The 13,589-nt window shown below is 39.3% G+C and overlaps 2 protein-coding genes across 5 annotated transcripts; one reads left to right on the top strand and one right to left on the bottom strand.

The window, feature by feature from the left end:
- Positions 1-1,322: 1,322 nt before the first annotated feature.
- Positions 1,323-9,817, bottom strand: stx7l (syntaxin 7-like). Of its 4 annotated transcripts, none has more exons than XM_036550076.1 (10): positions 9,786-9,817; positions 8,760-8,878; positions 6,647-6,716; positions 5,574-5,664; positions 5,163-5,300; positions 4,925-4,971; positions 4,466-4,562; positions 3,795-3,867; positions 2,953-3,035; positions 1,323-2,601 (listed from the first exon to the last, which is right to left on the bottom strand). In XM_036550076.1, exons 2-10 carry the CDS (start codon positions 8,842-8,844, stop codon positions 2,506-2,508), a joined length of 780 nt encoding a protein of 259 aa, XP_036405969.1. In that variant the 5' UTR covers positions 8,845-8,878; positions 9,786-9,817; the 3' UTR covers positions 1,323-2,505. The 4 variants fall into 4 exon arrangements, with proteins under 4 accessions (XP_036405969.1, XP_036405972.1, XP_036405971.1 ...); XM_036550079.1 differs by having other exon boundaries at positions 4,925-4,968; XM_036550078.1 differs by lacking the exon at positions 9,786-9,817 and adding an exon at positions 9,727-9,781.
- Positions 9,818-10,597: 780 nt separating this feature from the next.
- On the top strand, positions 10,598-11,608 carry LOC118792505 (trace amine-associated receptor 13c-like). The gene has a single exon (XM_036550374.1). The coding sequence runs from the start codon at positions 10,598-10,600 to the stop codon at positions 11,606-11,608; it is 1,011 nt and encodes a 336-aa protein (XP_036406267.1).
- The last annotated feature ends 1,981 nt before the right edge of the window (positions 11,609-13,589 follow it).

Below are 13,589 nucleotides of genomic sequence, written 5' to 3'. Positions count from 1 at the left end.
ACTCATCAGTGGCACTTTTGATTAGCTGAGCACACCTGATTTAATCAAGCAGCAAGGACAGATAGAAGATACGCAGGACAGGGGGGCTCCAGAGGTAGGATTGAGAAACATTTGTTTAGAAGATCGAATTTAATCAAAGCTCATGTTACCATTACTCTCCCTATGCCTTCAGCTACGTCATTATCAAACACTCAGCTACATCACACCATCATTTTCTAACTCATCTAACATTTGCTGCATTTCTGTCTCCCGCCTCTCTTCACAGCATGGTCGAATCTGTGACTGTTGCTTACCTGGAGAAGGTCCTCTCCAGCTGGGGGGGGGGGTCCTCTCCCCAGATGGTCTGCAAATCCAGTCTCTCTCTGCTTTGCTTGGGGAATCACCAGCTGTTTTCAGATGCCGCCTCCTTTGAAAGGCACTCTGCACCGGGCTGTTTCAGGCATTACGGAGCGTCTCGATCGCTGATCGTTGCCCTGCCCGTCCAGCCGTCGCTGCCGTCCTTGGTGCTGCTGTGTCATCCCGTTCGTTTGTTTGCCCGTCCCTGCTGCTCACAGAGGGCTCCCGGCTGTGTACAGGACTCTGCTCGTGGCCCTGATTGCAGAGAGAGGGTCTATAAAGTCTGCAGCCTGTCTCCCTGCCAGTGCTCGCTCCATCCAAGATGGACCCCCTGACTTCCAGCCTGGGGCACTGGTTCTCCTTCTCTCCGTCTCTGCTACCCAGGGTGGCTCCGGCTGAGATTGTTACACTGCCTGTGGCTCTAGTAAAGCACAGCCTCCCTGCAGAGATGTTGGTCCCTGCTACCGTTCCACACAACGACGCTGGACAGCTCCTCTGGCTTTCAGCCTGCAGAACTGGTTCTCTCCCTCTTTGTCTCTGACTGAGAAGTGCGAGTATCAGAACTGGAGTAGACGTGACGATGTAATGAAGCAGGAAATTTGAGACCGAGCGGAATATGCGCAAGAAGAAAAGACAGAGCGTACAAAGGTTGGGCCTTTTATTGTGTGGCTGAATTGAAGTGAGCTGCAACTTCTTTGTGTTCAAAGGAGGTTAGGTAAAGGAGGTAAAGTAAATCTGTTTTTCAACGGTCAGGTTCACCATGATTATCTGCGCAGGACTTCCTGAAAAGGGCTTCAGTCACAGAGCTGTACTGGCATTGGGAATACTCAGCCAATTCCAGTTTAACTGAAAAATTTCAGATAGCAAAACAATTATACAAAACAATTATAATTAAGCCCACACCATGTTTAGCATTTAAACAAGAATTTATTTAAATCAATGCAACAATTTACCTTTAAGCACAAGTTGCTTCGTTCATAAAATTTGATATGATTATATTTTTGGTTTCCCATAATGCATAATATGTACTGTTTATTAATAAAAATGGAATGCTTTAAGTGAAAAAGTAAGAAACTAAAATTTCCCTTCCCTCTCTCATTAAAACAGTGTTACATTGCATAAGATTACTGAGTAAAGACTATATGAAAACATGGTGGTCAATTTTCATTGAGAACAGAGCAAAGCATGTGTAACTGCAAAAACAAGATCCTTTGGTTTACATTCAATTACACTATACAAGATTGGGGCCATGGGAATAACTTTACAGCACGGAAGTCAGGTTAACTGGCACCGTTCAGTAAATGAACACATTTGTGAAGAGATGATTAAGCTATAAACTCCATGTGTGATATTGGCATATGAATATGTGATACATGGTAGTGCTCCGGAGCTCAGCAGTTAAAGTGCTCACCTTGAGTGCAAGCGGAGCTCTATGCCCTGAGTTGAGCCAACAATGACTGGGAACCCACAACAGCAGAACAAATTGGCTTAGGGGAGACTTGGTGGGTCATGGTCCCCTTGTCTCACTGCTCTCAGGTACCTTGTGATTCATCAGGTATCTACACCTTGCAGTGTAGCACCTATCCTCCAATAAGCACCCAGTTCCCTTCAGTGTACTGTGTGACTGCAGTGTGAAATGGACTGTATTTGATTTGCTTCGGCGCTAGTGTGCAAGTGCAGAGGATGCTACGGCTGGAAGTGTAACGAGGACGATTTTAACGATCAATTTTTCTATTTTTCCAAACACCGAACCTGCCACCTGACAGTAACTTGAAACGCATAAGCATAAATGTCCATGTTTTATATGATAAATTACGAATTAAAAAAAATAAACATATGGACACAAGAGTGAATGACATCCCAGCAAAATGGAACTGTGCTTAGCGTTTGGCAGAAAAAGCTCATTCCCTTTTATCTGCAATGCACTGTGCCTATGGAGACTGACTATATATTTACAACTGTGTCATCTGTACACTGTCCTTAGTTTTAAAATCTACAGGAGCATGAATATGCCATTATATTTTGTAATCAAAATTCTGAATAAAGCAAAGTTATTTGGAAAATCTTTGTAAATGCTGATTCGACTGACCAATAAATGACCAGAAATCATAAATTTGGAAAAAAAAAAAAGTTCTTTCTAGTGTTGAATTTTTATATTGGGGGAGGGCTTTAGCTTTTCACTGCTCCCCAGATAATTAATCCAACTACAACTATCACTACCACCAAAATCACAATGAGAATGCAGATCTTCTTCCGGGATTTACGCTGCAAGAGATGAAGAAACGGCAACAAAATTAAATATTTATCTGACATCAAGTAGGACAAAACACTTAATTTTCCTTAGTGGTAATTTATAAATTTGGTATTTAATTTAATGTACACAAGTTTAACATATATTATCTGGCAAATACGTACACGTACGCTTGCATGTCAATATGTACACAGCTTAACTGACAAATCTGAGTTATGTGTTCAGTGCGTGGACGTTTTTTTCTTTCCCTTTCTTTTTTAGCTATAGCATTCATAATGTATGTCCCTTAAGCAAATACTACTTCAATTATGAAGCAAATTTGCCAGGTCATTTTCATGATATTGTTTTGCAGAAAGCAGTATTACCTGATACTCTGCAGCTCTTGCTAACTGCTGGGTCGCAGACTGTACACTGGTGTCAGCATTTTCCACATTTGCCTCTATGCTATCTGAAAATTAGTTCAACAACAATAAACATACTTTATTCATTTTAGCGCTTTAACTTACAAAACTAATTTTGAATATCAACAATTGAATACCAACAGGAAATTGAAAAGAAACTACACTAACGGTTTGGAAATTCTGGATTTTGTCTGTTAAAATGACAGAAGGGTGTAAAATTTTCCAAGTTGACAAAATTCAGCAAATGACAGGTCGCTGTCGGTTAATGGGAAACCATGTTAAACCATGTTAAAACCATGTTTGTTAAAAACAAAGTTCTGTGAAGCAATTCTCTTCAATTTGTGAAGAGCAACATTTCAAGCAGGACATGAATGGAATCACTGAGGTGTTCAGTTATTCCTGCTGAGCCGATTTAGCACCTTTAATGGCTGCTTTAGCATTTGAGTTGCATCATCTTTCATTGTGAAACACAAGTTTCATGCATCCCCACCTTCTCTGAAGAGCAAGTAAAACCCCTAATAAAAGACTAGCTGTAATGATCCAAAGGTACTGGAGCAGTCAAGGTTTAGCTGCTGAAACCTCAAATGAAAAGGCACTGCCTAACTTCAAACGAAACGTGCCAACTGGAAACAGAAGGCACTGTGGTTAAATTCTTCACATGTTTACTAAAACTTAACTGGGTACTGACTGTGTGTGTGTGTGTGTGTGTGTGTGTAAAAAATTATGCCGTTCGACACTGTGATTGTTTCTTTACATTTGATGTGATTTTGCATTTGAAAATATTTGAAATAAGAGAATGAACTTACCAATCATATCTCCTTGTTCATGAACCATCATAGCCAAGTCTTTGAAAATTTCATTAACATCCCTAATATCAGACTGAAGAAGAGAGACATATTTAACGTATTAATACAGTTTATAATCACTTTTCAGGATTAACCCTTTCACACGTAACTTGTTTTTATGCTACGTAGCACGCATGTTACGTTACAAGGTTAGTTATGTTTTCTTTAGCGTTATGAAGCTTCTCTTAGTTTTCAGTTAGCATTTACTATATTTTTCAACATTAAATCACTGTTTCCTCAAAGCTAAAATTAGCTAGAATTTTTCCAATCTAGTGTTCTAATCGCACTGGTTTTAGCATACGCGCTAAACGGCAAATCACACCGGTGTGGCCGTACGCGCAAAAGAATTAAATATTGAAAAAGGTTAATAAAATATGCATCGGTACTTTAAAATTTTTTTTTCAACTTGAAACAAGTTGATAAGTTGTACTTTCCAAGGAAAAAGTCAACAAGTATCTTTTTTTGAAAACACAAGAATTAAGTAAAGCAGTTATAGAATATAGATTAGAATAAGAATATCTAAAATACATATCCTACAAGAAAAGTAGACTCCGTATGGATACAGAAAAGTATTCCTCTTTTTAGGTGTTACACAGGATGGTGGACACACATCTGGTCCACTTTGTTCTGACCTCTATTTGCCTGATCGAGGATTCTCTCTCGAGGATGAGCTGAAGATCATCTTCTGTGATGGCCTCTTCTTGGCTTTGGATCTGAGACTGGCCCTCGCTGTTAAAAAGGGAAAGGGTTAAATACGGACCACCTGCATTTGTTAATCCAAACTGGTAGGTTATGAAAACTTGTTAGCAGTTTGCTTGAAAAGTTTGTCTTGTTTTCAGTGGATGAGTGAAATGATATGCCGGCTAGACCAGTAGGAGTTGAAGATGATCAGATGCTATTTAAAATTAGTGCAACACCACACTGACCCTTCTTGTTCATGAAACAGGTTTTCATCAACATCACACCAATAAATAAATATGCATACACATATTACCCAACAAAAGGACAGACGGCATCATATGAGCAACACTGCTAGCCACTGAACTGTTCAGATTACATCACACAAAACCTGTGCATCGCTGATCTCTGACCTTTCAAAGGGTGAGGCCTTTCCATCATCATCTGGGAGACCAGTCTGCTAACACAAAAAAAAAAAGTTTCCCAAATTGGACATTCTGTAGCTAGAGTCATTTGGAGTTATACCTTCTAGCCACTAACAGGTACATTTTTGAACATGACTGTCCATTAAATATCTCTATTATATAAGGGGAACATTCATTTCAGTAGTTGGCACATACTTTAACAGGTTCAGAAGTGTTCACAACTAACCGATAGTCTGGAGTTAGCTCGGACTCTGTCGACAAACTCCTTCTCTTTCTCAGCGGCCAGTCGCTGAGTTTTTTGGAAAATGCCCAATGCATTTGTGAAGTCATTAACGAGCCGTTCCTTCTGTATCTTTCTATGGCGCTGTATGGAGAAAAAAGAAATGGAAAATGCAAGAATAATGTCCATAATTATGTCACAATAATGTCAGGTTGGTTTATATGTCAGATGCATCATACATGAATAACATAACAGTTTAATAAACCAGCTCCCATACAGACAATAGCTGCAGGCAGGACATACAATATGCTCTTTGGTAATGGATTTACTGCGATACTAAGGAAGAAGGAATGCATTCATTAAGAAGGACACAAATGATCCATTTCAATCATTTGGTTGAAGGGTCACCCTTGTTACCTGCTCTGATGTCACTGCCAGCGAGCCAAATTCCTTCATATACTTGTCTGTGTCTTTGGCAAGCTGACCAACATGTTGCTGCTTCTGTTTCCTGCGTTTTAAAAAGTAAGTAAAAAATTTTACCGAAATATCCCATTTTTCCCCTGGCTTTGTCATTGTTTCTAAGAATAAACGTCGTCAGCTCTTCACAAATTACATATTACGATCAACCAGTAACAGTGCTACCTTTTCTCCTTAGGTGGCTAGGCTTTTGATTTGTGCAGGATTATGGTTATTGCATACTACTGCATAATATGGGTGTTTTGAAATTCAACAAAGTCAACAGTGGCGTGACTGGGCAACATTTCACATTGTGTGTTCACTACTGCCAAGTACCCCATACCTATACATGCCCATATTGAATTTCTGACCAAAACAAACAGTGATTCTGAGGTCTTGCTGCTCATAAATGCTTATTTCTGTACCATCTGACTTCAAAAAACTAAAACATTCAACAGCTGACAAGTAACTACAATGAAACAGTAGTTAATGAGCGAATAATTGCAACCATCTCCCCAGCAACACTGAAAAGTGTTTAGGAGGAGGAAGCACCATCTTTCCAGTCTTCAAAGCCTTTTTCTTCACTATTCAACCAGTCAATTTACCAACCAAGTAAATCCCATTCTGTGAAACAACAAAGCATCTGCAACAGGGTGTAACTATACAAGTGGAAGGTTACTTAAGGGTATGTGTTAGCATTTTGTTAGGAATAATACTGTCCAAGTCTCTTGGCATTGACTTGTGATCTCAGCATTGTAGGGAACCGATTCTTGTTCATATGTGGTTAGTGGTGTCCTATTTGTGCAACCTGTCATGCACACTCTAAGGTGCTCTGGATACGAGTATCTCCTAAATGACAATGTAAAGCAACGTAATAGTTATGAAGAGGTTTTCAACTAAGAACAGACAGTTACAGTTAATTCATGCTTCTTGCGTGATGTAATCATTGGCTTTTAGCTACATTTTGAAATGTGTAACTCTGTTCAAAAATGGACATTCTCCAAGGTGGGGGGAGACTGATGAACCGTACTTACAGTTGCTGTCTGAATTCACTGGTGTCCAGAGGGGTTCCCAGCTGGCTTACCATCCGCTGAAGCTCAGAAGCTAATGACACAGAAACACAGAGAAAAGGTAACATCATTTTCATGGGCAGTGCTCCTGAAACACATGACTACGACTACAACACACAGCACATGAGACTATGTCACAAAGTCAATAAGGTTTCACCCGCTTTTGTTGTTGATGAATATAGCTAAATAATTTGACTGCCAAGGCTAAAGAGCTAAATGCAAAGCATAGTAAAGTGGTATTCTAAAACTACATGTCATATTTGACATTTGAAAACTTGACGCTGGACTGACAGATTCTGATTCATAAGTATGTTTTGCCTTTTTTCTTTACATGTTGTTCCTGACAGCACATATACAGATGAACCAAAAGCTATAGCCAGGATATTTTCTGGTTTTTTCAAAGCATCTGAAGTATGTGAGCATGACCTTCACTGTGCTACTTACAGTGCTTAAGGGCTACATAAGAGATACCTTATCTTTTCATACCAAGTTAAACATTTTGCTGCACAAGTGAAAAATGAAAGGCCAGATTTCTTACTTTTTTCAGTTAAGGTCATTGAGGTTATTTCAAGATTACTTAGGGTCACTGGTTGACAATACTGTGTCAATTACATGCAATTGTCAGGATGACAGTCAGAAGATTAAACAGAAGAAGTGGATATGTACATGTCTTTCAATCACAAAACTAAATGAGTGTGTGTGTGTCTTTTGGTTGTATATAACAGCACTGCTACACTAAACATAGCTCTATGGTGTTGTGGTTTGTGCACTAAAAGTTGCATCTTAAGGCTATGACACAAAAACCCAGGTAAAACATATTTTTCCCTTTTACCAAGGTAACCAAATAAATGTCCTGCACAACCTGACTTAGGCTTGAGATAGGGTCACAAGTACAATGTAACCCACTTAATGTCACCTCTGGTGTGCAGTAAGAATGTATTTTTAAGCAGAAAGAGATATTAATAGGGCTCCAATATTATCTAATCTAGACTGAAGATGGAAGAACAAAGAAGATGCTTTTGTTCATTTGTGTATTTTGTAGTTGAATTAAGAAAACAAAATAGCCCTTTAAATGTTTCATTGCCATACCATTTTACTATTACAACATTACATTTCAGCTTATTGCTTAAGCCCTGTGCTTTCAATAAAATAAAAAAAATCACACAGTGTGCTTGACCACAACGTCATCACTGATTATGAACATGCAGCATGGGTACTGTGAAAGCATGTCTAAAGGGGGAGTTCTTGGGTGGATCAGCTGGTAAAAGGATATTTGTGTGCATTTGTTCCGAGTAAGCGGAGCCCTACAGCTCCCACAAGCTCGAGCCTGGGCTATGCAAACAGCTGACAATGACCGGGAGTCCGCGGCAGTGGAATGTCACTGGCACCCTTCTGCCAAGGTGAGCTGGGTTATTCCAGCCAGAGTCCCCTCATTACACCTCTCCTGAGCTCCCTCTAGTAACTCCCCAGGAACCCCCGAGCCGAGCTGGTCAACACAAAAAAAAAAACCACTGGCTGCGTGTGAGTGTACTGGAATATTGCATTTGTCGTGCTTCAGTGCTCCAGCGCAAATCGCAAGTACAAAGATTTATGAACATTTTGGGAGCAGTGGTATTTTGGACACAACACAACAGGTATTTCTGCATGGTTAAATATATTTTTCATGCTGATGGATCCTGGTGAGTGGCGTGGTGGTGCGTTGCTAGCTGTCTGCAGCACCAGTACAGGTCGGTGACTGCAGAACTGAAACTACAGGGCAGCTCACCACTCACTGCAAACAGGGACAGCACAACAGTATTTAAACAAACTAGCATTTGTGTAGGTAAATAATACAAATGGGGGGGGGCGTGGGTGGGCACAACATTCTTTCTGATTTGCATGCCCAGTATGAAACTGCAGTCCCATGTAAGTAATCATAGAACACTTCTGTTCTCTTGTGCTGGAAGTCGCTCTGGATAAGACCATCTGCTAAATGAATGCAATGTAATGTAATGTTTTAAATGTATTTCTTGAGCAGAAGAGCACAATGCAATTCACTCATCACTGGCAAAGGAAATAAATCCCAGGGATGACTTACTCTGCTGTGTTATCCTTTGAATGTTCGAGATAATGGTCTGTGCAAGTTTATCCGGGTCTTGCGGCATTCCAGGCTGGTATGACATCTTGAAGCACTGAGGTGTCTTCAGTTGCTCGGGCCTTAAAACACGCACAGTTGAAATAAATACACATTGCCTGGAAGGTGGTGGTTGATAATTTGTACCATATCAAAACATGGAAGTACAAGGTAACCTCCTGGACCACACTGTACTGTCTTATAACTTCTAGCAATAATGTTTACAAAAACAAATAAAGAAACAGAGAGAGAGAAGGAGAGACAGAAAGAGAGGGAGAGAGATATTTGAGGTGTCAGCGCTTATTTCTTATAGCACACTGCCGTGTAATCACAGCTAGCTGGCAAGACAGCTAGCTAGCTCAGAGAGGGGTGGTGGCCAGAGAGGTCATCGTTCTTTTAATTGTAATTATTAAGCGTAATTATTTAGCAAACCCCGATCCTCTGACATACGTTGCTTCAGTAAATCAAACAGTTCATAGTTCACGGCGTCATATTAATCACTGCACTTCATGCAAGTTTCATGAATTAGCTGTCGCGTGAGTTACATGGAAACAACTCCTCGACACTTGCCTGAAAAAATGCGGAACTGTTCAAACCCAGTGGCAGCTAAGTCGCCTTGAAAAGATGCGTACCCGATACCGCTTTGCTTTGTCAAAAATAACTCTATTTAACAAACATTGGTCGGCTACAATATCATAACGGATCACGTAGCAACTGCAACTAATCTTACATTTACTTTCGAAATGAGTTCGCTGGCTAGTTGCAGGTAGCCTACTTATTCCAGCTAGCCACAAATGGGACGTGCTATTGCCAAGACAAAATCTGTAACAAAAAACAGAAAAAAAACAGTTCGGTTTTAGAGTTCCGCCTAAATGTTCGGACTAACAGCGACATTCCAGGCCATTGTGAACGTTTCATTGAATATACCAACCGCAGATGGCTGTAGTGACATATGTTTGACTTGTTGTCACCCTACTCCAGCTGTCTTACCTTTTCCTGATAGAAACTCTCTCCGTTTCCTGATTTTCAAGTGCCAGTCACATGTTCTTCGCGTCTGCGCAATATTTCCAAATTAGCGGCCGCTACGAACACTCGACATACAGTATTTATCAAGGACTTTAAAGTTAAAACTGACTACACTTTACTCAATAGCTTCCTGTTTCATAGTTATATTCATTTTGTTTAGTATTTGTGCACACAATAATAGAAACAATACAAAATACTGAAACTAAAGGAAGAACTGAAAATATTATAGTGTATGTTTCATTCCTCACGCATGTTTCTACGTATGGACTGGAGGGTAAAACTTGTCAGAATTAAATCAATGAATTTATAGTAAAATGAGTAATTATATTACTAAATAAACAAGTAGTGAATTGAATGACAGTAACACTACAAAATAAATAAATATGGAAATAAATTAAGGTATAAGCTTACACATTTATAAATACATATTTTCAATAATAGTTTTAAAAATGTGCTTCTTTCTTGTTCTGTTTTGGAAAAAAAAAGATTTTTCAGTACTTGCTGCTCTTTTGACACTTTCTCTGCCGTTGTTATTGCTGGATTGCATCACTAATCTTTTCCAGTTTCCCACTGGATTCTCGATCCCCAGACCAAAGGGTGACATTACATTGGATGGAGATTCATCAACAACACCATGATATAAGTATGGCTCATAAGATAGTACTTGACAATAAGGGACGATTCTGACACTGTCTGACTTGACACATTACGTTTTACAAACGTTTCACACAGAGAAAAAATCTTGCCTCATTGATATATCATCAGTTTCTTGATTTATGAATCACACAGAAGTTAAAGAGGAGTTCTGCGCCCAGCCTTCCAACTTCTCCTGTTTTGAAACAGCGTCACTAACAGCAGTGGATGTGCTGATGTATTCGGCTGCAGCTGCAGTTGTGTTACTGACAGTGTGTGGAAACCTGCTGGTGATCATCTCCATCTGTCACTTCAAGCAGCTCCACACACCAACCAACCTCCTCCTCCTCTCTCTGGCTGTGGCTGACCTTCTAGTTGGAATAATTGTGTTGCCTTTCCACTTTATTGAGTTGATGGAATCACACTGGTGCTTTGGTGCAGTAAATTGCATTATTTATATTGTGTTAACCTTTTTCTTAACTTGTGTGTCAATTTATAATGTTGCTTGCATTGCTGTGGACCGATATTTTGCTCTCTGCAATCCTTTTCTCTACTCCACCAAAATGACAGTGAACATAACCTTGAAGCTAATATCCATGATATGGTTGTCTTTATTCATCTACAACTTGCTTCTTCTTTATTTCAATGGAATCATCACTGACATGACAGGAAATACTGCATGTGCTGGATGGTGTGCTGTTCCAGTCAGTGATAACTGGGCTGTTGCTGATTTTACAATAGCATTCGTTGTGCTGTGCCTGACAATAATAATTATGTACTTGAAGGTTTTCGCCATTGCTAAAAAGCATGCAAAGACTATTAGGAGTGTTCAAGAACAACATTGTTCAAAGGATTCAGAAAAAATGAATTCTGAAAGAAAAGCAGCAAAAAAACTGGGTATTCTAGTGTCCATATTTGTGTTGTGTTTTCTACCTTATTATATAATTCTTTTCATTGCTATGTACATAAGAACACCTTCTTTGTATCTTTCAGCTATACATTTGTTGAATTTGCTATATTTAAATTCTTTCATCAATCCAATCATTTATGCCCTATTTTATACATGGTTTCAGAAGTGTGTTAAACTCATTTTAACATGTAGGATATGTAACTCAGAATCCTCGCTGATAAATGTGTTTTTAAAGGACACATAAGCAGCGTAATGTCTGCTTTACATTTAAGAAACCAGTAAATGTAACTCCTACCACAAGGCTTGTACTGCTGGACTCTGACATCTGTGATGTTGTCGCAATGTGATGACAACATCACCTTTAGAGGGTGAATTCCTCATACATTTCACAAGTAATACCATTCCAGATCTGCTGAATGGACTTTTCCTTTGTGTGGTGGCATGGATTTTGTATTCAATTTTGACATGTACAATTGAGAAAATAACATACTGGGTTACTAATGTGATATAGTTTACTCATGTGTGGATGTACTTTAGATGTGCAAATGAAATTACAAGCTAATACAAAAAAGACTGGAAAGACTGGTATTTTGCTTTCCACGAAAGAGAAGATCTGCAGTTTCATTCCAAAAGAAAAAAAAAGGCAGCTGAAAAAGACTCCCATTCAGGACCGTGAACGTCAAGGAAAGAAGACAGAGGAAACCTGTAAAGGTTGTTAAACAGGGTTCCCACCAGCATCTAAAATAAGACATCCTGTGGAGGAGAGATGTATGCATATACTGTAGTAAGGCACGCAAAGACAACAGCATGAATGCAGGCAACATTAAATTCACTGCCAGCCAAACAGCAGGCAGTGATACTTTAGGGCAATAATATTTCATTTTACAGAATTATTTTTGTAATTGTAATGTGTAAATACTCTGCCTCTTTTTATGCAGTCATAGTGATGCATCGGGAATTGATGTTCCTAGCCCCCCTTGCAATGACGGCCTCTTTGTTATGAGGTTCATCAAAATAGGCCACATGGTGTCTGTGTACATGTGAGTACAGTGCAGGCTCGGCACCAGGAGAAAATACAAAGGGATGCAATTGCAATCCATGGGGGTGCACAAACAGTCATAAATGCTATGTAGACATCGGGATATAAGGAGACCCCTGGGGCTGCACCGAGGTCCGTCTAGGGGTGCAATGCATTCTTAAGCACCCCCATAGCACTGTGCCCGGTACAGTGTCTTCTATATCTATTAATATTCCTGATTAAATAGAAACCTTTTTAAGGTTATCATTTGACATATACTAAAGGCATAGAGTGAGTTTGATAATTTCACCATTTGACAGGAGGATAAGATGAGTTATGACTATAATAACTGACATAACTGTCATGTGAACCTGACCCTTTTATCTGTCACTATAAAAAACAGGTTTACAGGAACACATTTTTACATGTTTTTTAAAGTCATATACATAGTGTTAATTTTGTTTTTAATTGTCATACACTGGTCTTATTAGCAATTTATGCCATTTTGTCAAATTCAGGTGAATTCATTGCCTAATGGTGGCAATGAATTACCATTTCTGAACTATATCTATTTAAACACTGAAATGAAATGCAATATAATGCCCAAACCATGAGTCAACCATATCAGTCCCAATCATATTTTTCAAGATTTCATTTTCTTCTATGCCTCTACATGTCTACACACTTCAAAGAATTTATATACATACAGCATGTATGTATTTACATATTTTCTGCTTAGTGTGTGTCAGTGAAAGAGAGTCTCCCATTTGGATATGATTCACGAACACTGCAATCTGATTTGTTTGTGATAGACATTAGATGAGATGAGATGAGATGATAAATTCAGCTCACAATATGATACATTTCACTAAATGGAGTTCACATTGCAAAATTATCACAAAACGAGAGGAGGAGTTCTTAGCTATTATTTGGCAATTGGAGTGTGTCAGGCCCTATGTGGAAATATGTAGGAGTGTATCTTGTAGGGCCTCTTCTACAAACATGTCATGGAAATGGCTACCTGCTGGAGATGGGAGGCCACTGTTGCCATCGCAGCTGTGACGTTCATAAACATACACACAAACATTACTGGATGCCATGGGACCCTGTCGTACATGGTCTCTTACAGACTGCAGAGATGACACAGGCCACAAGAGGTTTGATTTAAAGAAAATAAAGTTTCCTTTACTGGAGACTTATGAGAAAC

The sequence above is a fragment of the Megalops cyprinoides genome, chromosome 17, assembly GCF_013368585.1.
Source record: "Megalops cyprinoides isolate fMegCyp1 chromosome 17, fMegCyp1.pri, whole genome shotgun sequence".
Taxonomy (NCBI): domain Eukaryota; kingdom Metazoa; phylum Chordata; class Actinopteri; order Elopiformes; family Megalopidae; genus Megalops; species Megalops cyprinoides.
The sequence above is the reverse complement of the archived record's forward strand: the minus strand, read 5'-3'. Positions and strand labels throughout refer to the sequence as shown.

Bases quoted from the DNA above. Each gene is read 5' to 3' on its own strand.
- stx7l (XM_036550076.1), bottom strand. From the start codon at position 8,844: ATGTCATACCAGCCTGGAATGCCGCAAGACCCGGATAAACTTGCACAG. The intron at 6,717-8,759 runs GTAAGTCATCCC...CTGTGTCATTAG, and splicing joins TCAAAGGATAACACAGCAGA to CTTCTGAGCTTCAGCGGATG. The intron at 4,563-4,924 runs GTCAGAGATCAG...CCTTTTTAACAG, and splicing joins AAGGCCTCACCCTTTGAAAG to CGAGGGCCAGTCTCAGATCC.
- LOC118792505 (XM_036550374.1), top strand. From the start codon at position 10,598: ATGAATCACACAGAAGTTAAAGAGGAGTTCTGCGCCCAGCCTTCCAAC.